General features: G+C 56.3%; 1 protein-coding gene and 1 non-coding gene across 7 annotated transcripts in view; one reads left to right on the top strand and one right to left on the bottom strand.

Annotated features, from left to right (window-relative positions):
- Positions 1 to 21831, bottom strand: part of SHANK3 (SH3 and multiple ankyrin repeat domains 3) — a 56824-nt gene extending 34993 nt beyond the window's left edge. For 2 of the 6 annotated variants that reach the window (XR_010125928.1, XR_010125927.1), the window contains exons 1-11: positions 19870 to 20357; positions 19323 to 19526; positions 17582 to 17653; positions 15619 to 15727; positions 15392 to 15543; positions 15126 to 15293; positions 14884 to 15000; positions 14231 to 14308; positions 12400 to 12466; positions 3491 to 3764; positions 514 to 707 (exon numbers count right to left, since the gene is read on the bottom strand). Coding sequence is in view for 4 of the 6 variants with exons in the window: in XM_054469675.2 (XP_054325650.2) it covers positions 514 to 707; positions 3491 to 3764; positions 12400 to 12466; positions 14231 to 14308; positions 14884 to 15000; positions 15126 to 15293; positions 15392 to 15543; positions 15619 to 15727; positions 17582 to 17653; positions 19323 to 19526; positions 19870 to 20157 (1723 nt within the window). In the remaining 2 variants the exon portion in view is untranslated. Of the gene's footprint in view, positions 1 to 513; positions 708 to 3490; positions 3765 to 12399; positions 12467 to 14230; positions 14309 to 14883; positions 15001 to 15125; positions 15294 to 15391; positions 15544 to 15618; positions 15728 to 17581; positions 17654 to 19322; positions 19527 to 19869; positions 20517 to 21746 lie in introns of those variants that run through there. The other 4 variants (XM_054469675.2, XM_054469678.2, XM_063663091.1 and 1 more) reach the window with 4 other exon arrangements.
- LOC129023744 (U6 spliceosomal RNA) lies at positions 7168 to 7271 on the top strand. The gene has a single exon (XR_008496893.2). It is a non-coding gene; the product is annotated as a U6 spliceosomal RNA (small nuclear RNA).
- Positions 21832 to 24509: the final 2678 nt, after the last annotated feature.

Genomic DNA, 24509 nt, shown 5'->3' with positions numbered 1-24509 from the left:
GAGCCCGGTGATGGCCCCGAGACCCCCATAATGAGAGGGGTTTGTCATGGCACGCGATCCCCCCAGAACACAGGAAGCCCCAGTGACAGAAGCCTGCATAACACAAACACCCACATGACGGTCACAGACACCCCACGACGGCAAGGGTCCCCCACATCGCAGGGGCCTCCAATGGAGAAGCTGCAGAAGTGCCACGGGAACCCCGCAAGGCTAGGAAGCTCTGTAATGGGACAGGGTCCCTCAGGCAGAGACCCCCGGGGACACAGAAACGCCCATGGCGAGAGAGGAGCCTCCGTGGTGACACAGGGAGCCCGGAACGACAGAGCACCGGAGGGACCCGCACGGCAGGAACCTTCCCCAGGCAGAGCCCTTCACTGTGACACCAGGGATCCCACGAGGGCCCAGGGCCGCCCCGGCAGAGGAGACCCCAGAGCCACTGCCCCGGCCCGGCCAGCACCGCGCGCGGCGCCGCCCCCTCCCCGCGCCGGGCCCGCCCCCCCCCGCGCCCCTCACCCTTCACGGCCTCGCCGCGGTGCAGCGGGATCTCGCCTTCACCCTGCGGGTTGTGCGCCTTCACGGCGATGAACTTGCGGCCGGGGACGGCGCTGTAAAGTTTCCGCTTCGGGCCCCGGGGCGGCGGTGCGGGGGGCGCAGGGGGCGCGGGGCCGGGGCCGGGCGCGGGGCCGGGGCCGCCGGGCCCGCTCGGGCTGTAGACGAACACGTAGGTGACGGACGCGATGCCGGGGGGCAGCGGGCACGCGAAGCCGGCGCCCGGGGCCTCCATGGCGCGCGGCCCGGCCCCGCCGCCGGCCTCACCGCAGCCGCCGCCGCAGCGCCCGCCGCCCGCCGCCCGCCGCCCGCCTGCCCGCCGGGGGCCCGGCCCGGGGCCGCTCCATGGGCCGTGCCGCCGCGCCCGGCCCGCTCCCGCCAGCGCACGAGCCGCGCCCGCTCAGGGCTCCGGGGCCGCGGGGCTGCGCTCCTGGGCGCGCCAGGCTCGCTCCATGCCGCGGCCGCCCCGCGCCCCGCCTCCTCCATGGCCGGGCTCCTCCCTCTGCGGGCGGTGCCGGCGGCCCTCGCGCCCTCCCTCCCGCCCTCCCCTCGCCGCCGACCCCTGGGAGGGGGAGTTCGGACGCGGACGCGGGACGGTGGTCCGGGCAGCCTAGTGGGAGCGGGGGATGGGGCGGGGGCTTCGGGCACCAGCAAAGCCGCCTGGAGCCGGCGAACGGGAGGGAGGGAGGGGCGCCCCCCCACCCCTCCAGGTCCAGGGCCCGGATCGCTGGGTGCCCAGTCCCCGTCTAGGCCTGTGTCCCCTCGTCCTGGACACCGGCCCCTGCCCACGCCCACTGCCTGATGCCCACCTTCCCCAGACCACTCCCAGACTGGGCTAGAGCCTGAGCTCTCGCTCCTCCACTGAGGCTCTGCTCAGAAGCCTGCACTGGCTCCCTAGTACCCAGGCAGGCCAGAGCCACACGCTCTTCCAAGAGCCAGGCTCCCTGGGGCTTGGCAATTTGCTACGCTCTAGTCACAGAGGGGCACCTTTCCTTCCCCTCCTGTGGGCTGTCCATCACGCTGTTGCCAACACCTGAACTACTCTAAAATCCTGACCCCTGGGCCAGCTGTTAAGTGACGGGCTCTCAGCCCAAACTCGCCCCACCGCGCCCCGTGTGATACTGGGGGGCTGCTGGGGGTCGGGTCCCGGCTCCGGCTCAGCCGACAGAGGGCGCTGCGGGGCCGCCGCCGCCTGAGACCCGCGCGGTGCAGGGCGCAGCCTGGCCTCCCCCGGAGGTGACCTCTCTCCTCGGGGCACCGAACTTCCTCAGCCCCTCCCGAGAGCCGCAGACCCTCGTCCACTCACCAGGGCAGCCCCATAAGGGGATCACTGCCCACCTAACTGCTGCTTAGCCCGGGCCCTCGGCTGTCAACCTCCTGAGACCCACCACCTCTGACGCACCAGGCACCTAATAAATGTTTGCGAGGAAGGAAAAAACAGAATTCTGCCATCCCCACAGAGCAGGTGAGCTGGAGCCCCTCACACAGCAGGTCTTAGTTTTGTGTCTGCTGAAAGGATGAATGAACACATACAAAAAACGAATGCAGGGAGGGGCCTGTGGCAACGCGTGCCTCCAGCTCAGGAGCAGCCTTTCTGCGGGATGGAAACATCCGGAATGCAGAATGTGTTCTTTCAGCCACTGGGCCACTCAGCCCTTAGAAAATCCGCGGGTCTATAAAAAAGCTTCGGGGAGAATTGAGATTTGGGGCAGTACAGGCAGCCTTGCGAGTCCAACAAGTCCAGGCAAAGAGACAGACACGGAGACCTCGCTGAGACCAGGCTGCAGAGCAGAGGCAGCAGCACAGGAAGGGGCCACTTCGATAGGCCCTGCTGCACCCTGAGCCCTCTGCTGAACACTCAGGCTTAGAAAGTTGGGGATTGGGTCTACCTGGGGCCCAGTGAAGCTGATCCCTAGCTCTGTGGCCCTGGACCCGTCACAGGCCCCACCTGAGTACCAGGACGCTCATCTGTAACATGGTATTAATAGAGCATGAACATGTACGTCGTCAAGGTTAAAGGAGCTAGTATACACATGCCATTCATCCCAGCAGCGGGCATGGACTGACAGAACTGTAAAGGCCGGCGGCCATCCTGACAACGACATACTGTTTATGTAACTCTTTCACTCAACAATGTCTGCCAAACACCCTCCTCAGTGCCCGGCTCTGATGAAACTAGGAAACGACAAAGATGGTGCCTGCCTTCAAGGCACAGGGAGGGCAGGTGCTTTCACCGGCAGTTGCCAGACTCTGCCAGGTGATCCCTCACCTGCCCAGGGCATTCTGGAAGGCTTCCCAAAGACAATGACTTGGGTAGGACTATTCCCACTTACTGATGAGAAGCCCAGGCACAAAGTGGCTGAGAGCCAGTGCACCCACCTCAGCACCCACTGCACAGCCCAGAGAGGCCAGTGGGCTCCCGTCCAGGCATCCCTGCCTCAGGGACCCAGGCCTCAGGGTGAGGGTAAAGAATAGAAGCCACAGCGTCCTGTAGGTGCGCCAGGGCTGGGGGAAACCATGAGTATACCCTGGGGGCAGGGCTGGGGCTTACCTGTAGGTTTTGAGCCCTACTGGAGTGGCAACTCCATCCCTGACCCCCTTACCACAGGCCACCAGCCCTGACTCTTCCCAGCCATGCCTGACACTGCAGTGTGTTTTCTAAATCACAGGCAGGAACATACCCTCTCCACCTAACACACTCCCTCAACTGCCCACTGTCCTCATGGCAAGCCCAGCTCCAACCGGAAATCAGCGTGCATGTGCCTGTCCCCACCTCCAGAGATGCCTTCTTCCCTTCCCCAACCAGGAAGCCCTAGCCCATCACTACACAGGTACCAGGCACCACCAGGCCTCTCTCTGCCTCCCGGTGCTGGCTCCTCCTGGCTCAGGTCCCAGCACCCCACCCTCCCAACCCCTCCAGGGCCTCCCAGCCCCCTCCTACCTGATCTTGCTCTGGCTGCCCCTGACTGCTAAAGGGCCACTGATGTTGCTCTCCTGGTCGGCATCCCGGTCACGATCTTTCTCCTCTTGCAGCCGCTGGAGCAGCAGCTGGTGGGGGAGGCTTCTCAGTGAGGGTCCAGGAGAAGCTGCTGGCTGTGCCTCCCCCTTCAGGTTGATATCGCTGGCTGAGCGCTGCAGAGGCCGAGGGGATGCCAAGCCACTGGGGCCAGCCAGTCGCCGCCGCTTCGCATAGCTGGGGGTTTCCCTGAATGGTACTGGGGTAAGGGGGCATAGGTAAGACTCTGAACAGCCAGCTGGGTGACCAACATGTCCAGTTTGCCCAGGCTTTCCAGATGTTAAAACTAATTCCTATGTTCCAGGAACTGCCTTGGTTCCAGGCAAACCAAAAGAGTTGGCCACCCTACGAACGAAGCTACCATTAAGGGGCCACATCCCAGTCAAACTGCCTCTCACCTCTCACCCTAACTTCAGAGGTAGAAGCCTGCTTCTCCTCTCAGCCAAATGAGGCCTTGAGGATGCTCAGATATGCTCTAAGAACTGCATTTCACAAGCTTCAGGAGAGACAAAACAGGCTACACGTGACGAATCTCACCAGACTACTGCTGAACAGGACCATTTGCAGTTAACTATAACCAGGGAAACTATAAAAGACATTCTAGTCCAGGGATCAGCAAACCTTTTCTGGAAAGAATTGGACGGTAACTACTTAAGGCTTTGCAAGCTATGTGGTCTGTGTTACGATGCCTCAACTCTGCCACCACAGAGCATGAAACCACCACAAACAACATATAAGCAGACAGGTGTGTTTGTGTTCCAATAGAATTCTACTTCAAAAGCAGATAGTGATTAAAAAGTATGATCCAACTATATGCTACTTACAGAATAATCACTTTAAACCCAAAGACACAAATAGGTTCAAACTGAAAGGATAAAAAAAGCAATCTAATGTAAATAGTAACCAAAAGAGAGCTGGGTGGTTATATTAACATCATACAAAATAAACTTTAAGATAAAAACTGTAACAAGAGATAGAGAAGGACATTATATGTTGATTAACAATTATTAACATACACACACCAAACAACAGAACATCAAAATATGATACAAATAACACAATTTAAGAGAGAAACAGACAGTTCCACAATAATAGTAAGAGACTTTAATACCTTACTTTCAATAGTGGGTAGAACATCTGGAGAGATCAGTAAGGACATAGAAGACTTAAACCAATTAGACTTAATGATACATATAGAACATGCCACCCAACAAGAACAGAATATATTCAAGAATTCTTCTCGAGTACACATGGAACATTCTCCCAGACAGACTGTATGTTTGGCCGCAAAACAAGTCTCAATAAAGTTTTAAAAGACTGAAATCATACAAACTATCTTTTTCAATCACAATGAAACAAAGCTAGAAATCGAGAAGTGAAAGAAAACTGGAAAATTCACAAATATGTGGAAATTAAACACCATACTCCTAAACAACCAATGTGTCAAAAAAGAAATCAGACTCAAAAAAGAAATGGTGGCTCAAGCCTGTAATCCCAGCACTTTGGGAGGTCAAGGCAGGAGGACCACTTGAAGCCAGGAGTTTGAGACCAGCCTGGACAACACAGTGACACCTCCATCTCTATAAAAAACAGAAAAAGCCAAGTGTGGTGCTGCACCCTGTAGTTCCAGCTACTCAGGAAGCTAAGGTGGGAGGATGGCTTGAGACCAGGAGGTTGAGGCTGCAGTGAGCCAAGATCAAGCCAGGGCACTCCAGCCTGGGCCATAGAGTGAGACCCCATCTCTAAAAAAAAAAAAAGAAATCATAAGGAAAATTAGAAAACACTTTAAGACAAACAAGAACAAAAATACAACATATGGAGCAAAAGCAGTACTTAAAGGGAAACTTCACGCTGTAAACACTTACTTTTAAAAAGGAAAACAATCTCAAATCAATAACCTAATTATACATCTTAAGAAACAAGAGAAGGCCGGGTTCGGTGGCTCACTCCTGTAATCCTAGCACTTTGGGAGGCCAAGGCAGGCAGATCACCTGAGGTCGGGAGTTCGAAACCAGCCTGACCAACATGGAGAAACCCCATCTCTACTAATAATACAAAAATTGGCCGAGTGTGGTGGTGCATGCCTGTAATCCCAGCTCCTCAGGAGGCTGAAGCATGAGAATTGCTTGAACCCGGGAGGCGGAGGTGGCGGTGAGCCAAGATTGCGCCATTGCACTCCAGCCTGGGCACCAAGAGTGAAACTCCATCTCAGGAAAAAAAAAAAAAGAAACAAAAGAGAAACAAGAAGGCGAGGCTCAGTGGCTCATGCCTGTAATCCCAGCATTTTGGGAGGCCAAAGCGGGAGCATCACTTGAGCCCAGGAGCTCAAGACCAGCCTAACAACATAGTGAGACCTTGTCTGTATGAATGAACTAATAAAAGAAAAGAAAAGAGGCCGGGCGTGGTGGCTCATGCCTGTAATCCCAGCACTTGGGAGGCCGAGGCGGGCAGATCACCTGAGGTCGGGAGTTCGAGACCAGCCTGACCAACATGAAGAAACTCTGCCTCTAAAAAATACAAAATTAGCCAGGCATGGTGGCGGGTGCCTGTAATCCCAGCTACTCGGGAGGCTGAGGCAGGAGAATCGCTTAAACCCAGTTGGCGGAGGTTGCAGTGAGCTGAGATCGCACCATTGCACTCCAGCCTGGGCAACAAGAGCGAAACTCCATCTCCAAAAAAAAAAAAAAAGAAAGAAAAGAAGAAACTAGAGAAAGAAGAGCAAACAAAAGAAAGAGGAAGGAAGCAAGAGAGGGAGGGAGGGAGGGACGGACGGACTAGAGAAAGAAGACCAAAAAGAAACAAACAAACAAACAAGAGAAAGAAGAGCAAACCAAACTAGCAAAAGAAAAGCTAGCAGAAGGAAGGAAACAGTAAGATTAGAGCAGAGATAAACAAAATAGAAAAACAGTGGAGAATCAAGGAAATAAAAGGTTGTTTCTTTGACAATATCAACATAATTGACAAACCTTTAGCTAGATTGACTAGTAAGGAGAGAAGATGGACAGAAATAACTAAAATCACAAATGAAATTTGGGGACTTACTACCAGTGTTACGGAAGTTAAAAAGGAATATAATACTATGAACAATTATATGCCAACAAACAGAAAAGCTAGATGAGGTAGAAAATTCCTAGAAAAACACAAATTACCAAAACTGACTCAAGAAGAAACAGAAAATTTAAACAGACCTATAATAAGCAAAGAGATTGAATCCTTAACCACAAGCCTCCCAACGAAGAAAAGTCCACCACCAGATGGCATCACTGGTGCACTCTACTAGAAATTTAAAGAATTGACACAAATTCTGAAACTCTTCCAAAAAACAGAAGAGGAGGGAATACTCCCTCATTTCATGAGGCCAGTATTACCCTGATACCAAAGCCAGACAAGAGCATTACAGGAAAAGAAATCTACAGACTAATGTAATCAATATAATACATCACATTAATAGAACAAAGGGGGAAAAAATGATCATTTCAATTGATGCATAAAAAGCATCTGCCATAATCCAACACTCTTTCATTATAAAAACACTCAGGAAACTAGTAATAGAGGCTAGTAACTTCCTCAACATAATAAAGGAAATTTATTAAAAATCCAAAGTGCTTGCTTCTGCAGCACATATACTAAAATTGGAATGATTCAGAGATTAGCATGTCCCCTGCACAAGGATGACATGCAAATTAATGAAGCATTCCATATTTAAAAAACAAAAAACAAACAAAAAAACACACATAGATAGCACCATACACAATGGTGAAAGATTGAATGCTTTCCCCCTAAGATCAGGAACAAGGCAAAGACGCCTGGTTTTACTACTGGTATTCAACACTGTACTGAAAGTTCTAGACAGGCAAAAATAAAAATTAAAAAAAAGGCACCCAAATTGGGAAGGAAGAAGTAAAACTATCTCTATTTGCAGATGGCATGATCCTATATATAGAAAATCCCAAAGAATACACCAAAAGAGCTACTAGAGCTAATAAACAAATTCAGCAAAGTTGTAGGGCACAAGATCAGCACACAAAAATCACTTGTTTTTACACACCAGCAATGAACAATCCAAAAAGGAAATTAAGAAAATAATTCCATTTATAATAGCATCCAGAAGAAGAAAATAATCAAGAATAAATTTAACTAAGGAAGTAAAAAAATCTATATACTGAAAATGACATAACACTGCTTAGAGATGACCTAAATAAATAAAAGGACATCCCATGTTCATTAATTGGAAGACAATGGTGTTAAAATGTTAATGTCACCCAGAGTGATTGACAGATTCAATGCAAAATTCCAATGTCCCTTTTTGCACAAACAGAAAAGCAATGTTCAAGTCTATATGGAATTGCAAAGGGCCCTGATTAGCCAAAACAATAACAAATAAGAAGAACAAAGTTGAAGCACTCAAACGTCCTGATTTCAAAAGTTACTACACGCTGGGTGCAGTGGCTCATGCCTGTAATCCCAACACTTTGAGAGACAGAGGCGGGTGGATCACCTGAGGTCAAGAGTTTGAGACCAGCCTGGCCAACATGGTAAAACTCCATCTCTACTAATAATACAAAACTTAGCTGGGCATGGTGGCACAAACCTGTAATCCCGGCTACTTTGGAGGCTGAGGCAGGAGAATTGCTTGAACCTGGGAGGCGGAGGTTGCAGTGAGCTGAGATTGTGCCATTGCACTCCAGCCTGGGTGACAAAAGCAAAATTCCATCTCCAAAAAAATAAAAATAAAAAGTTACTACAAAGCTGCAGTAATCAAAACCATGTGGTACTGGCATAAGAATATACATGTAGACCACTGGGATAGAATTGAGAGTCCAAATAAACCCACATATCTAGGATCAATTCATTTTCAACAAGGGTGCCAAGACCATTCAATGGGAATAGTCTCTTCAACAAATGGTGCTGGACAATTGGATATTCATATGCAAAATAATGAAGATGGCTCCCTACCTCACACCATAAACAAAAGTTAAAACTTAAAATGGACCAGTGACCTAAATATAAGAGTGAAAACCGTAAAATTCTTAGAAGAAAACCTAGAGGATAAACCCTCGTGACCTATGACACCAAAAGCATGAACAACAAAAGAAAAAAATAGATACCTTGAACTTTATCAAAATTAAAAATTCTTGTACATCAAAGGACATTATCAAAAAAGTGACAAGGATCTCCTATTCTACAGAGAAAATATTTACAATCACATATTCCATACCAGTTTAGTATTCAGAATATATAAAGAACCCTTACAACTCAACAACAACAAAAATAAATGACCCAATTTAAAAATGGACAAAGGACTTGACTTTTCTCCAAAGAAGATATACAAATGCCCAATAAGCACACGAAAAGATGCGAAACATCATTAGTCTCTAGGGAAATACAAGTCAAAACCACAATGAAATACCATTTCACACTTACTAGGATGGCTACAGTCAAAAAAAAAAAAAAGATAGTAACAACCGTTGGTGAAGATGTGAAGAAACTGGAAGCCTCATACATCACTGGTGGGAATGCAAAATGGTGGAAAACAGTTTGGCAATTCCTCAAGAAGTTAAACATAGAATTATCATATGATTCCAAAATTCCATTCCTAGGTATATACCTAAGGGATTGAAAATAGGTATTCAAACAAGTACATGTACACACATGTTGATAGCAGCAATATTCAAAACAGTCAAAAGGTAGAAACCCACATATCCATTGACAGATGAATGCATAAACAAAATGTCATTTATACCAACAGTGAAATATTATTCAGCCATAAGAAGGAATGAAGCAGTGATATATCCTACAAGGTGAAGCTCAAAAACATGCTGAGTAAAAGCAGCCAGACACTAAGTGTCACATATTATATGATTCCATTGACATGAAATATCAAGAATAGGTAAATCTATAGTCCACGGAGACGAAAGTGTGTTAATGGCTGACAGAGTTGGAGGGAGAGGGTAATTGATGCAGAATTATTGCTTAATGTGTCCAGGGTCTTCTTTTGTGGTGATGAAAATGTTTTGGAATTCAATAGAATTGGCTGCACAACACTGTGAATATACAGAATGCTACTGAATCATTCTGGCCTAGAAGTGGTCACCTCTGCTTCCTTGCCTCTGTCATGTCGGGTCACTCTTTGGGTCCACATTGTCTCTTATCCTCTCTCAGGCACACACTCCCAGGCACAGGTGTGTTCTCATGAGCATGACAGCACCCTGGAGAAGCATTTCCCCAAGGTACTCACCAAAAGCACTGTGGGATGCCAATTCCACGCCCAGGCCAGGGACCCCACCCAAGGCCTGTCAGTCTAGAGGGGGCAAGCAGGGCTGTCAAGAGGCAGCAAGTTATCCTGTTGCCTGAAGGGTTACACAGGTCCCAGTCTACCAGATCCCACCAGGTGGCACCTGCCCACCAGAGAAGGCGGCACCTCCTTCCAGTTCCTCTTTTGTGTACAGGCCCCACTCTGGGACCCCAGTGGGGATAGGATGTAGCAAGTCATGACTGTCATGTCCTTGGAGCAAATGTGTACGGAGGGCATGAGAGTGACAAAGGCAGACCCTGAATCAATCAGGTCTGAATTAACCCCCTCTGTGCCTCAGTTTCCTTCTCTGTAAAACAGTCTAATCACTCCTTAGGGGGTTGTTGAGAGGGCAAATTGAGATAAGGGGTTTGTATTAAATCCTGACAAATATGCTGCCTGTACTCAGGGAAATCTGGTGGTGTCACCCTAGTGTCTGTGTGTGGCACCTGATCAGGTAAGGGTGTTGTTGGCCCATGGAGCCGACGACCACATCAGGATGAACTGACACAGGTGCCTGCTCCCTACCACTGAGGGATGTGTGTCTAACCCCAACCAAGCAAGCACACCTGGGTTGGATGGCCAGTAAGTCGCAACTATGGTGACTCCAAGAGCCCTGGGGTATCTGTCCACAGCACACAGATGAGGGGCAGATGGGGCCTTCCCACCCTCCCTCCAAGCAACTAGACCAAGGCCACCAGCAAGAGTCCAGCCCCACCCAGGATCAAATGCCACAGGAGGCCACAGGGGGAAGGGGATGCAAATGACCATAAGAGACCAGGTTTCACTTAAGGGAAACTGAGGCGCAGAGGTCCTAGACAGCTTTCCCACGGTTAAGACAATTACAGGCAGAAGAGGAGGCCCCGGCCGGGCGCGGTGGCTCACACCTGTAATCCCAGCACTTTGGGAGGCCGAGGCGGGTGGATCACGAGGTCAGGAGATCAAGACCATCCTGGCCAACACGGTGAAACCCCGTCTCTACTAAAAATACAGAAAATTAGCCGGGCGTGATGGTGGGCACCTGTAATCCCAGCTACTCGGGAAGCTGAGGCAGGAGAATAGTGAGAACCCGGGAGGCGGAGCTTGCAGTGAGCCGAGATCGCGCCACTATACTCCAGCCTGGGCTACACAGGCAGACTCTGTCTCAAAAAAAAAAAGAGGAGGAGACCCCACACGTGCACAAACCAGGGCCCTTCAACACTAAGGGCCACCTCCAAAACACGAGCCCAAACCAGAAGTAACTATCTGTTGCCCCTTATGCAAACCCAAACCTTACCACAGTTCTCCCTGACCTGACCCTGGACTCCGATCCTACCCATCCCACTGGCCCAGTTACTTCCTCAACACACACTTCCCTGCAGTGGCCTTGAGAGCAGCTGTGGCACTCACTGAGGGTCTGCTGCAGCCTCAGATGGTTCAACTGACACAGCCTGGGGTGGAGGGGCTCATAACCAAGCTTTACAGGGGGATGTTCCGGGGGAACTCTACAGAAGGGCCCTTAAACATGAAACCGACCTTAATCTTAACCCCAGTCCAAAATTCAACTCCAGCCCTGACCATAACCTCCCATTAGAACCAAGTGAGAGTTCAACCCTAACCTCTGCTCCAAATGTTTGCTGCCCACTGTCACTTTAAATTAAAACAAAAACAAGAAATGGGGACACCCACAAGTAAACACTCATGGCAGGAAGGGGGTCCTAGGAGTCTGTATTCCAGAGAGAGGCACAGGCAGAAAAGCCTGAACCACCCAGGACATGGAGGGATCTGCAAAGGAGCTCCTGTGCAGCCAGGTGGCCAGAAGGGGCCTCAACACGATGGTCCCAGCCTGGCCAGCAGCAACTCTCCCAGAGGGGACTCCGGCAGCTACAACAGGACGGTCTCGGCCTGGCACCACACCCACCAGAGACCTCCCAGGGGCTCGGGTGTCCTGGCTGAGGCCACGTGTGTGTCTCCTGGTTTTCCTTCCAGGACCGTGAGTCACGCACACAGCAGGCTTTCCTCTACTCGCAGGCAGCAGGGGGCTCAGAGTTCCATGCCCTGAGGATGGCTATGGCACTATTCCCAGTCCCATTCTGCTTTCCCATCACTGTTTTGTTTTCCTTATGTGTCGTTTATGTGATCTTTTCATGCTGAGAGCTTGCTACGGACCACCTAGACTCATGCTTGCTCCAGGGTGAAGTGAGGTCCACCACCCCCATGTCTCCTGCCGGCTCTTTCTACAATTTAACGGGAAACAGGGACTCTGACCCTAACTTCAACCCCACTCTCAACCTATGCTGCCCCCTAAGCTGAATGCTAGCCCCGGCCCACAGCCCAAACCTCACCATGCTCTTCTCCCAGACCAAAAACAACATTCACTCAACACAGGCCCTGTGGCCCGTTCCTCAGGCCCGCAGTGGCCACTCAGAGACCACTGGCCACACAGTGTAGATGTGGGGTGTGGGCCCCTTTGTTATGCCACCACTAACCCCCACATCTGCTGGGCCCCAGAAAACCACACAAATCTACATTCAACAGGGTCGCCCAGGTGGACAGAACTCACCAACATCCGAGTCTTTGTGGGTCTTGATGACCTCTGCAAGCTCAAAGTTCCCTGCGATGATGGCCACCTGAGGGAAAGGGGAGGTCAAGGAGTGGAGGAGCAGGGAGGGGGCTGAGCAGCACCAGCTTTGCCTCCCCAGCCAGCCCCAGCTGCTCCTTCTCCAGTTCCTGTGTGGAGTCTTCCTTGGTTGGGGGCCCCGGAGACCCCAGCCCGTTCCTCTTCTCTAGTGATACACACTCCTGTCTATACCTGGGATGCCACAGGCACACCCCATAACTGGAGTGACCCGCCCTCTGTCTGCCTGGGACTGAGGGGCTACCTGGACAGGAGAAGTTCAGAGCTAAAACCAGCCGTCCCAAGCAAACGGGCACACTGGTCTGTCCCAACATGCAGCCATGTTTCCCATCTCAGCCAAGGCCCCGCCGCTGCCCAAGCTGCCAAGCTCATCCTCCCCTTCCTGTCACCCAACAGGCCCCGGCGTATCTGCTTCCCAATGTGCCCAAACCCACCTGGCAGCCCACTGCTGCCTCCACCTTCTATGACCACAACCTCAGCAGCCCGACCACTCTTCCCACATCTCACTCCTACTGAAAACAGAGGAGTTCTGGCTCTGTTCCTGGTCCACAAACCCCCACGATATTCCCGACTCCCCAACAAACTCCAAGTCACAGAGACCACGTCCACCTGGTCATCAGTGCCAACCAACCTGGCCAGAGAAAGGGCCCGGAAACCTCGCCTGAATTACATCAGCGGCTGGGATCACACCCCTCTCCACCACCCCTTCTCCACCACCCCTTCTCCACCACCCCCTCTCCACCACCCCTTCTCCACCACCCCCCTCTCCACCACCCCTTCTCCACCACCCCCTCTCCACTACCACCCTCTTCACCACCCCTTCTCCACCACCCCTTCTCCACCACCCCCTCTCCACCACCCCCTCTCCACCACCCCTTCTCCACCACCCCCTCTCCACCACCCCCCTCTCCACCACCCCCCTCTCCACCAACCCCCTCTCCACCACACCCCCTCTCCACCACACCCCCTCTCCACCACACCCCCTCTCCACCACACCCCCCTCCATCACCCCCTCTCCACCAACCCCGTCTCCACCAACCCCCTCTCCACCAACCCCCTCTCCACCACCCCCCTCTCCACCACCCCCTCTCCACCACCCCCCTCTCCACCACCCGTTCTCCACCACCCCCCTCTCCACCACCCCCCTCTCCACCACCCCCCTCTCCACCACCCCCTCTCCACCACCCCCTCTCCACCACCCCCTCTCCACCACCCCCCTCTCCACCAACCCCCTCTCCACCAACCCCCTCTCCACCACACCCCCTCTCCACCACACCCCCTCTCCATCACCCCCTCTCCACCACCCCCGTCTCCACCAACCCCGTCTCCACCAACCCCCTCTCCACCACCCCCGTCTCCACCACCCCCCTCTCCACCACACCCCTCTCCACCACCCCCCCTCCAACGCCCCCCTCTTCACCCCCTCTGCAGTTTGGCTTCTGCACCCCTGCTGGTCCCTCGGGGTGGGGGAGTCAGACCCACACCTGTCACCCCAGTCTTCTCATTCTCCCCATCCCCCTGCCCCAGAGCCCTGCTGACCCTCCTCTCTCCCTAGCAGGGTGACGAAGGGAACATCGACACCAAACACCCCTCACGTGCTGGGCTCGTCCCCCCACACCTCCTGTGGGCAGTCCTGGGGGAGGTGCTCCCTTAGGGCCTTCCAGGGAAGAACCAAGGTTCAGAGAAGTCAAGTCACATGGACACAGAGACAGACACCTCTGGGGCAGCCTTGCACTCCTGTAAACCACCGGTGTACCTGGAAGGCTGTCTGGCTGTTGTAGTTGCGGACATCCCTGTTAGCTCCACGGAAGAGCAGGACACGAGCACAGCTCTCCTGTTGTGGGGAAGAGGGAATCACAGCTGGGTGGCTGGAGAGACCATCCGAGCACAACAGCACACGTGCACACAGGAATGCACACATGGTGTGCGCAGGGCACAGGCTCACACACACGGACTCACACCTATTTGTTCCATGTATACCTGAGTTGCACAGGGACAAGCCAGTAGGTATACACGCTTAGGTCTCACCTGGCTCAGAGGGCCTAAATGTACCCAATTCATACCTGGTTATTCAGAACACACGTGCACACATGTGAAACCCATGTGTGTTCAGAGAACAAATGTGCACACATAGGCCTGTGCTGCAGCCACAGCTCACTGCAGGACACAGAGCACATATATATCCCATGGCACACAGGCGGGGATGCACATACACAATCACTGTACAGGGTCACTTGTGTGCACACACACGTGTACACCCCCAGAACAGGCAAGTATATCCACACTCGCTGGTACATGCATACAATCACTGTACAGGGTCACCTGAAGCACACACACACGTACACCCCCAGAACAGGCAAGTATATCCATACTCGCTGGTGCAGGCATGTGCAACACACACAGTCGCACCTGGTTGTAGAGGGCACAGATGTGCAGGGCTGTGTTCCCCGAGGCGTTCTGGGCCCCCATGTCTGCCCCATAGAACAGCAGGTGCTCCAGGTGCTGCACGTGCCCAAAGCGGCAGGCCTGGGGGAAGAGCAAGGTGCTATAGGGTCCCTGGGCAGAGGCCAGGGCCCCCACCCCTACAGACAGAGCCAGGACCCCCCACCCAGCACACAGAGGCCGGGACCCCACCTCAGCTCCCTGCACACCTGGTGGATCTCCTGCCAGCCATTCTCGTCGGTGGTCCCCAGCTGAGCGTGGTCATGGAGAAGCAGCTCACAGCAGAGGGCATCCCCACCCCCCAGGGCGCTGTGGTAGAGGGGTGTCAAGCCACGGCTGTCCTTGTAGTCAGGTGAAGCCCCCAGGTCCAGCAGGGTCTGAGGGTGAGCAGCCTCAGTATCCACACCAGGCCCAGCTGCCCCCAGCCCCATCACCAGGCGAGAGCCCCTCCAGGCCAGGCCCCGCCCTCACTGACCGTCAGTGCTGCCGCATTCCGCTGGCGCGTGGCACAGTGCACAGCAGTGAGCCCGTCGCGAGTGCGGAAGTCCAGGTGGGCGCCGCCATTCTTCAGCACCTTTAGCAGGTCCGTGGCGTTATCCAGCTGGGCTGCGAGGCTCAGGGGGCACTCTGGGTTCACAGACAGATAAGGGTCAGGCTCCCAGCCGCGCAAAGGCCACGCCCCTCCCCTACTCTGCTCCTCACCTCCTGAGTCAGGGTCATGGAAGTTGGGGTCCAGCCCCTTGTCCAGCAGGCGGGCCACCTTGTCCGTGCTATGCAGCTGGACATAGTCCATGAACTTCTTCAGGTTCGCCTGGAACACCGGTCATCAGTCAGCCTGGCACCAAGGCCTCCATCATCTGAACATCACCCGCCTTCCTCCGGCAAGCCTCAGGCCTCCTTCAGGCATCCCCCACCACATCCCTACCAGTCTGACCTGTCACCTGACATCACAGTTGTCACCCACAGTCCTGCACTCCCACCACGGCCCCAATTCCCACTCGGGTGGGCCCATGCAAGGCTCAAAGCCCTTCCTTGTGCCCTGATAGCCAAACCAGTCACGACTGTCAGCTTGCACCCAAGTAGCCCCTCACCAAGGCCAGGTCACCCTGGTCGGGCCCCAAGCAAGTCCCCCACTCCAGGCTCAGTCACTGCCCTGGCTCCGTCTCTCCGGCCCTGCTCCCCCAACCTGCCTGGCCTAGAAGAGCCCGAGGTCCACCCAGGCAGGAACCAGCCCCACAGCAGCCCTGAATCCTCAGCACCCTGAGACAACCTGCTCCTTCTTCGACCCATGTTCCTCTCCAGCTCACCCCACCGCAGACCCCCACCCCAGGGACCCCTCCTGTGACATGACTTTGATGGCCTTGTACTCATTCACCCAGTTTATCCACTCGCCCCACAAGACCTCACTTCCCCGGCCGGCACTACGGACACCACACACACGAGGCAAGGTGCCCTGGCCAAAGGCCGGGGCCCCTCCATAAACACCCAATGTACCTCAGAAATAGGAGAGGGTGCCATAGGGGACCCCTGCCTTGGGAGGCAACCTCCTCAGGAGGCCCAGGCAGTGAAAGAGGAGAAGTGCTCACTACCAGGGGAGAGGGAAAGGCCAGCTGGAGCCCAGGCAGGCAGAAACACGGGGCTATGTAAGAAGTTTAGGCTCATCCTAAAAACAAACGAGACCTACTGCAGAGTGAGTCACTCATGTCTTGTTGGTCACTGAAGAGAGATCTGGAGGGAGGGGTGGCCATAGGGGAGGAACCCAGGCTGACAAGGTCAAGTGAGGGCCAGTGGCAGGAGAGGGGGACCTTTCCACAGTGGACTCTGCCCAGCCATAGTGCCAAGGCCGTTGACCATCGCCTGACCTGGGGTAGCAGAAAAGTCTGGCACAGAAGCCTGAGGCTCCAAAGTCACTGATGGGACCATTAGGGCACAGGGGTGACAGTTCTGACCCCTCTCCTGGGCTCCAGAGACCGCCCATAAAGTATCCAGCAAGCAAGTGCCCCCTGGACTGTGAGCTGGGGGTGGAAGCCCTGGGGAGGGGCTGTGGCACCCACCCTGCCCCTCTGACATTCAGCGGGAAATAGTAAGGTGCTCCCCTCAAGAGCATTTGGGGTCAGGCCCAGTTGGGGGTGGCACCCAGCAGTAGACACCTCACAGGCCTGGCACAGGGCCTGGAATCAGACAGATCTGGGTTCAGCCCCAGCTTCACTGTCTACACAGTCGGGCCCTCTGTGTCCCCATCTGTGAAATAGGGTTATAATAGTCCCTCTGGAAGAGGATTAATGAGAGGTCTAATTACAAATGCCCAGCACTGGTCGACCACTCAATGCTGGGTGCCTTGTCCCGACAGCCATCACATCAGATGCTTGTCCATTCCCTCTCCCACCCAGCTTCTCACAGGACACTCCAGCCCCTAAGCCAGGGGGTTCGGCAAAAGTCTGATCCAACTGGAACACATCACTGTACCACCTGACCCCAACGATGGGGCCAGGAATCTGTGCCCAGCCCTCCAGCCACACCCAGTACAGGCTCTGGGCCCCTGATGATGGGGAAATAGACTGAGCTGAAGCTGGGGGACTGTGGTCAGCCCCAAGCTGGGGTGGGGGACAGCAGCCACAGGGAGGCAGGAGGGAACCTCAGGAGCCCCCTCCCTGTGATCCTTTACCTTTGTGTGAAGCTTTGCAAACTGCTTATCATCGATGAGGTTCTGGGCATAAACTCGCCGCTTGTATCGAAACTGCTCAGATAAAAAGGTAGAGAAAATGCCCCCACCCCGGCTGAGCAAGGGAGTCCATGCACAAACCCCGTCCCGCTCATGCTGGCCACACCGCACCCCTCACTGCCCTCCTGTACACACCATCAGTCATACTACCACAGTGGACAGAGCCAACAGCTGCCATGCACCCACCACACTCAGGCATGATGCAGCACGATGGAAGGCACGTGCCTAGCTGCCCGCAGCCTGCACTGTCCCCTCGCCTTCCCATCCCCAGGATTCTCGGAAAAATCCCACTCCTCTCTGAAGGCCTGATTCCAGGCTTACCATCCTAGACATCCCCCTCCACTCTCCAGGTAGAACTGACCCCACTTTCCTGTGCCACCACGGAGGCCCGCCCAACTTTGAGCTCAGCTCACAAAATCTTTATTCAATGCCCACTGCAGTTGGGCACCCCCCTCCACCCTGTCAAACTCCAAGACCTTCCACAGGACTGACCCCATCTGTGTCCCCATGCCTAGCAAGGCACTCAATACATCTTCACACCATGCATGGGTGAGCAAAGGAGGGGACTTGGTTGGCCTTCACAAGACTTCACAGCTGGAGAAAGGAACAAACGTGCACACAGATAGCCCTGCTCACACCACACACCCCTCTGGCACTCACTCCTGCTCACACTCCTCCCTGGAGAACAATGCTCAGCGTCCACACCACCCATGCTGCTCAATGCACACACTGTTCAAACTACACACACCACACTGACTGTGTGGCACACAGCCCACACTGCACACACTGTGCACACTGTTCACTGTATACTGCACATCCTGCTTACCACAATCACATCACTCACACTGCACTCACTGCCCGACACTGCAATGCTGTACACACTGCTCACTGCATGCAGGGTACACACTCACGGCACACACTGTGCCTGCTAACTGCACACACTGCCTGCTCACTACACATGCTCACTGCTCACACTGTACGTACTGTGCACACCTTGCCCGCTCACTGCACACACTGCACACTGCCCATACTCTACATCCTTAGTGAGCACACTGCCTGCTCACTGCACACACTGCACACTGCTCACGCTGCCCACTCACTGCACACACTGTGCCCACTTGCTGAACACACTGTGCCTGCTTCACTGCTCACACTGCACACTGCTCACACTGCACATCCTCACTGGGCACACTGCCTGCTCACCGCACACACTGTGCCTGCTTCACTGCTCACACTGCACACTGCTCACACTGCACATCCTCACTGCTCACACTGCCCACTCACCGCACACACTGTGCCCACTCGCTGCACACACTGTGCCTGCTTCACTGCACACACTGCACACTGCCCATACTGTACATCCTCACTGGGCACACTGCCTGCTCACCGCACACACTGTGCCTGCTTCACTGCTCACACTGCACACTGCTCACACTGCACATCCTCACTGCTCACCCTGCCCACTCGCTGCACACACCGTGCCTACTCATTGCACACCGTGTCCGCTCGCTGCACACCGTACACGCTCACTGCACTCTGCACACAGCACCACACACACACACAGCCTCCACCCTTACCCCTCCCACTTGTGTTTCCCCACTGCCGTGCCCTTCACTAGTCCCGCCACGGAGCTTGGTGATCCACCCTGCGCGCTCCTCAGCTCACCCCCGCGCCGGCCACTTACCTCCAGGTAGGGCAGGGGCGTGTCCAGGTTGGGCGGGTACTCCTGCAGGAGCCGCTCCTCATCCAGGAACTTGCCGGCGCGGCCCCGGGAGGGCGGCTGGAAAAGCCCATAGTTGAGCGCGTCCTGGAGGCTGTGGTTGAGGGCGCAGAGCACGCGCTGCTTGGCGGCCCACACGGGCGCGGCCGGGTCCAGGCGCAGGCACTTCTGCAGCGGAGCGGGCTCGTGAGCTCAGGTCCCGGGAGCGCGGACCCGCCCCGCCGGCCCCATGCCGGGTGCCGAGCCCCGGGCCCCCGCCGACGGAGTCCGGGGCTCGGGAGCCGGCGCCCGGGACCCCGCGCCTCCGCGAACCGCGGTCGAAGCCCCGCCCCAGGGGCCGGGCTTCCCGGGGCCCCGCCCCGGCGATGGGGAGGGTCCCGGCGGAGGCGGCGGGGGAGGGGTGAGTAGCCGGGGGCCGGGGGTCCCAGGCGCCGGGCGCGCCCGGCGGGGGTGGGTGAATCCCGGGCGGGGAGCGCAGGGGCACGGCCGGGCCCAGGGCGGCGGGGCTCACCGTCTGCTGCAGGTCCGGGATGCCGACGCGCACGACCACGGCGCTGGCCCCGGGGCCGTCCATCCCCGCGCCGGGGCCCGGGCCGGGGCCGCTCGCGCCGGGGAACGGAGCGCCCGGGGACTCCGCGCGGCGCCCCGGCCCCCCCTTCCCCCCCGCCGGAGCCCCGTCGGCCGCGCTGCGCGGGAGGGGGCCGGGGGGGGCCGGGGCCGGGGCCGGCGCGGGGGACAGCGGCTCCGGGGGCTCCGCAGGGGCGGCGGCGGCGGCGGCGGCGGCGCGGCTCAGCTGCATCGGCCCCGGCTCAGCTCGGCGCCTGCCTTCCCCGGGGGCGGGGGCGGCGGGGGGAGGGGGCCCGAGACGGGAGGGAAGCGGGGGTGGCGAGGGGGCTGCGCCGGAGGCGGGGGCCGGGAGGGCCCAGGGCCAGTGTGGGGGGTTACTTGCGGGGTCCCAGGTGGGGGTGGGAGGTGTGTGCGGAGGGCGGGGGCCGGGCCACGGGGCGGGGGGCCCGGGGGGCTGTGACGGGGTGGGGGGGAGTCCTAGGCCTCGGTGGGGGGGGAGTGGCTGAGCAGCAAGGGCCGCGCCGCCCTTCCGCAGCGGGCGGGCATCCGCGGACCACCGGGGAGGGTGCGGCGGAGGAAGGGGTCCCGGAGCTGGGGTGGGGGTCGCGTTGGGGCACGAAGACCAAGGTAGGGCGAGAAGGGGAAAGAAAAACAATTAATTTCCGGAGGTGGCGGCTTCTCCCCCCCACTCCACCGACCCCCCCAGCTTCGGGCCTGGAGGAGATGGCGGGGACCCCCCCCTGCCCCAGGCCTGGGGGTCGGACCACGGTGACCTCCAGACCGGGGAGGGTCCGGGGCCCTTCCCACCGCCTTGGCGAGAGGCCCTCCGATTAACCCTTTCGACCACGCCCTGGCGTGTTCAGCGCGGCTCCCCCACGCCAGCCTAGTTTGGGGAGTTTGCTCCGGACTTCCCCCCAAGGACCCCCCGGCCGGTCTGGATCCAACGCCTGTCGCCCCCTCCCCGTCACCTTAGCGACGACGGGATGGGGGCGCGACCTACGGGGAAGGGCCTAGGGGAGGGGGCGCTACTAGTCTCCACCTGCGACTGGGAAGTGAATTTTAGTTTTACGCGTTGTCGTGGCAACGCGGGAGGGGGTGATGAGTGGGCGGAGGAGGGGGGAGCTCAGTAAAGAAACTAGCTCAGGCACCGCCGCCCCATCGGGGTGCACCAGGCCCCCCAGCCCTGAGCGGCCTCTCGGAACTGTCCAGCACTGCGAGCCCCTGTGCCCCCAAGAGCAGCCCCTAAGTCGAAATAGTTCCGACTCCTGCAGAACTCTCCCAACCCGCTTTGCCTGGCGTTCCCCACCCCCCTCCTCCGCCCCCAAGCAGCCCCAGATCCTCCTAGAGGAGCCGCTGGCCCCCTGAGGGCAGAGCTTGAGAACGTTCACAGAAGAACCCGGCCTGGGGAACCCCTCTGCCTAAGGAGGAAAACAGCCTCTAACCCCCAGCCTCCCCAAGAGCAGCTCCAGATCACCCACAAAACGGATTTTGCCTGAGCCTCCCAGGAATAACCTTGAACTGCTCCGGCCCCCATACACGCAGAAAAACCTCCCTACCCTCCCCGCGTGGCAACCTGGACCATCCTAAACACCCTGACCCACACAGAACAGAGCTTGGCACTCCTTCCAAGGACAGCCCCCACTCCCCAACAGATCCACCTCGACCACCACCTGCTCACCCCAGAGCACCCCTGACCCCATACAGAGTGTTTCTGATGAGCCCTCTCGCCTCAAAACAGCCTCTGGTCAACCCCAGAGCAGGGCCTCTCTTCCCTGGGACCAGTTTGGCTTCCTCCTCCCGCCTCCCCAGGACGCCACTGACCCGGCAGAGCGGAGCCTCCAGTGCGGTGTGTGGGTCACGTCCTGCGTTCTCCCCACGCCTAGACGGTTGCTCCCTGCCCAGGAACTGTGGTCCCAGCATCACAGGCCCCTCCCAAGGCCACTGGCCTGGCCTGAGTGGTGCAGCTGAGGGTCTCCCAGGGGAGGGGGCAGGATGGGAGGGGTGGGGGTCCCGGGAGCAGGGAGCAGGAAGGGGCCCTGGAGGCTCCCGTATCGGCAGGAAGCACCTTGGAAGGCACGAGGGCTGGATTTCCTGTGGTCCAGCCCTGGAGAGAGGAAACCAGTGCTTCCCGGCCCACCTCGTGTCTCCACCGTCTTCCTGCCCATGTCTCTCCCACCCCTGTCACCCAGGCCCCCAACTCCCTCCCAACCCCTCCTTCAGCCCTAACCCTAACCCTCCTTGCCGTGCCTCCCACCACAACCTCCACCTGCCTTTGCTCCCGGGTGCCGGCCCTTATCCCACTGTGGCCAGCAGAAGGTGGTGGATGGGGCCTCCGAGTCCACCAGTGATGGACTCTCCACAGCCAGGTCTTCCACAGCCCTGGGCCTCCCCCCTCTCCGTTGGTCTCTCCCTGCAAGCCTGCCCTCGGCTGGATGGACCCAGAGACCCTGGCCGGCACTCCTCCGACCCTTAGACTGGACCTCTGGGCCCCGCCAGCCGCCTCCTGCCAACCCACCAGCCCAGGTGAATCCAGCCACCCCAGGCCAGCACTGGGGCTGTGGCCACTGAGCATTTCGAGAGAAAATCTCACATCTTCACCAACCAGCAGCCCACAGATTGATGGTCCCCAGACTCAGCTGGGTCAAAGACCCACTGCCTGGGGCAACACCATAGCCCCTGCCCAGTGCCACCCTGAGCCTGGGTTCTGCACAGTGCCTGGCACGCATGATGCTCACATCGTGAACAGAGTCCAAGCCTGAGTCACTCCCCAGCTCCACCGCCACCCCGGCAAACAGCAAAAATAACAATACCCACAAGCACTCACACACATGACGTCCTCCGGGCTCCGGGGGGGTTCCTGGAGAGGAAGCCAAGGGACACGGGATGTCTTTGCCCCTTACTTTGTTGAGAATAATCCCCAGGTTCCCCACGGCCTCCCCAAGCTTCCTGAGGACCCTCCCTCAGGCCCACCAGACCCCACCTGCCAGGCAGGGCCACCCTGGGCCCAGGTCTACCCCCTCTTCTCTCCCATCTCTGACCTGGAAGGTGGGGATTTACAGGACACCATGGCCCCTAGGGTTTCCCTTCCTTCCAACAGGGCCAAAATTCTGGAAAGATCTGTCCTCACCATCCCCACTTCTTCCCCGCCTGCCCCCACACACATTTAGACACAAATAGGCCTCACAAGGTCTGGGAGAGCTCATGTGGGCAAAGCACCCAGAATAGTGCTGGGTGCAAACCAACCCCTGGATAGACCCCAGCCCACTGCCCCGCTGCCACCCCCAGGCTGAGGCCACTGCAAGGGCCCTCCCTGTCTCAGCACTTACTGTGATACCTCCCAAACCTCGGCCCTCCTGTCTTAATACACTCTCCATCGAGGGGGCTCACGCCCCCACCCACCTTCAGGACCTCGGGTGGGCCTGGGTTTGCCCACTGCTGGCTTCTCTCTTATCGGAGCTGTTGGCCTCACTTCAGCTGCACTCAGAGCTGTCCCCTCCCGACCCCTCACTATCGCTCCCCCAGCCCCTCTCACTCACTCCATACCCTCCCTCTCGCTCAGCCCACAAACCCTGGGTGACCACTTCCCTGGAAAAGATTCCCAAAGGTGACACCAGCACCTGTGCTGCTCACCCTGCAGGCACGTTTCTGTCCTGTCCCACCTGACTTCCCCAGAACCTTCACCTCCCTTGGTTTCCACACCTCAGGGGAGAGGACCCTCTGCTCCCAGGCCATCCCCTCCACCTTCCTCTCCCAGGTGGGCCTGCCTGGCCCCACACTGCTCCACTGCCTCACTCTGGTCCCCTGCCTTCCTCCTGAGGCCCTTCTAGCATACTCTGACTCACTTATTTGTGCTTTAGTGTCTTTCTTTCCCTGCCAAAATGTAGGCACCCAGTGGAGAGAGACCTTTGCTGGTTTGGTTCACTGAAGTGTCCAAGCCCCTGGCACAGCCTGATGCATGGCAGTGCTCCCGCTGTGTGCCGGGTCACACACCAGCCTCCATCTGCAAGTCCACACCCAACTTCCCCTCTGCAGATCAGTCCCTCTCCCAGACTCCAGACCGGCTTGTGTAAGGCAGCCATCCTTGAATACACAGTATTTGCAGGGAGTAGAGTTTTTATTGCATCTAGTTATTGAATATCAATAGGTATATTTAGGTTCCATTTTATCTTGAATCTTAAGTTTTATTTTTCTAGGAATACAAATCTATTTCTAAATAATTAGCTTTTCATTTTTTGATCATCTCTGTTTTCTATTTTATTCTGTTCTTAAGTTTCTTTACTTTTTTGAGTTTTTATGATTATTTTTCTTTTTCTTTTTCTTTTTTTTTTTTGTTGAGACGGAGTCTCACTCTGTCGTCCAGGCTGGAGTGCAGTGGTGCAATCTCGGCTCACTGCAACCTCCACCTCCCGGGTTCAAGCGATTCGCCTGCCTGAGCCTCCTGAGTAGCTGAGATTACAGGCACCCATGATCACACCCTGTTAATTTTTGTATTTTCAGTAGAGACGGGGGTTTCACTATGTTGGTCAGGCTGGTCTCGAACTCCTGACCTCACGATCTGCCTGTCCTGGCCTCCCAAAGTGCTGG

This window comes from Pongo pygmaeus, chromosome 23 (genome assembly GCF_028885625.2).
Source record: "Pongo pygmaeus isolate AG05252 chromosome 23, NHGRI_mPonPyg2-v2.0_pri, whole genome shotgun sequence".
Classification (NCBI taxonomy): Eukaryota; Metazoa; Chordata; class Mammalia; order Primates; family Hominidae; genus Pongo; species Pongo pygmaeus.
This window is presented reverse-complemented; position numbering and strand designations above follow the sequence as displayed.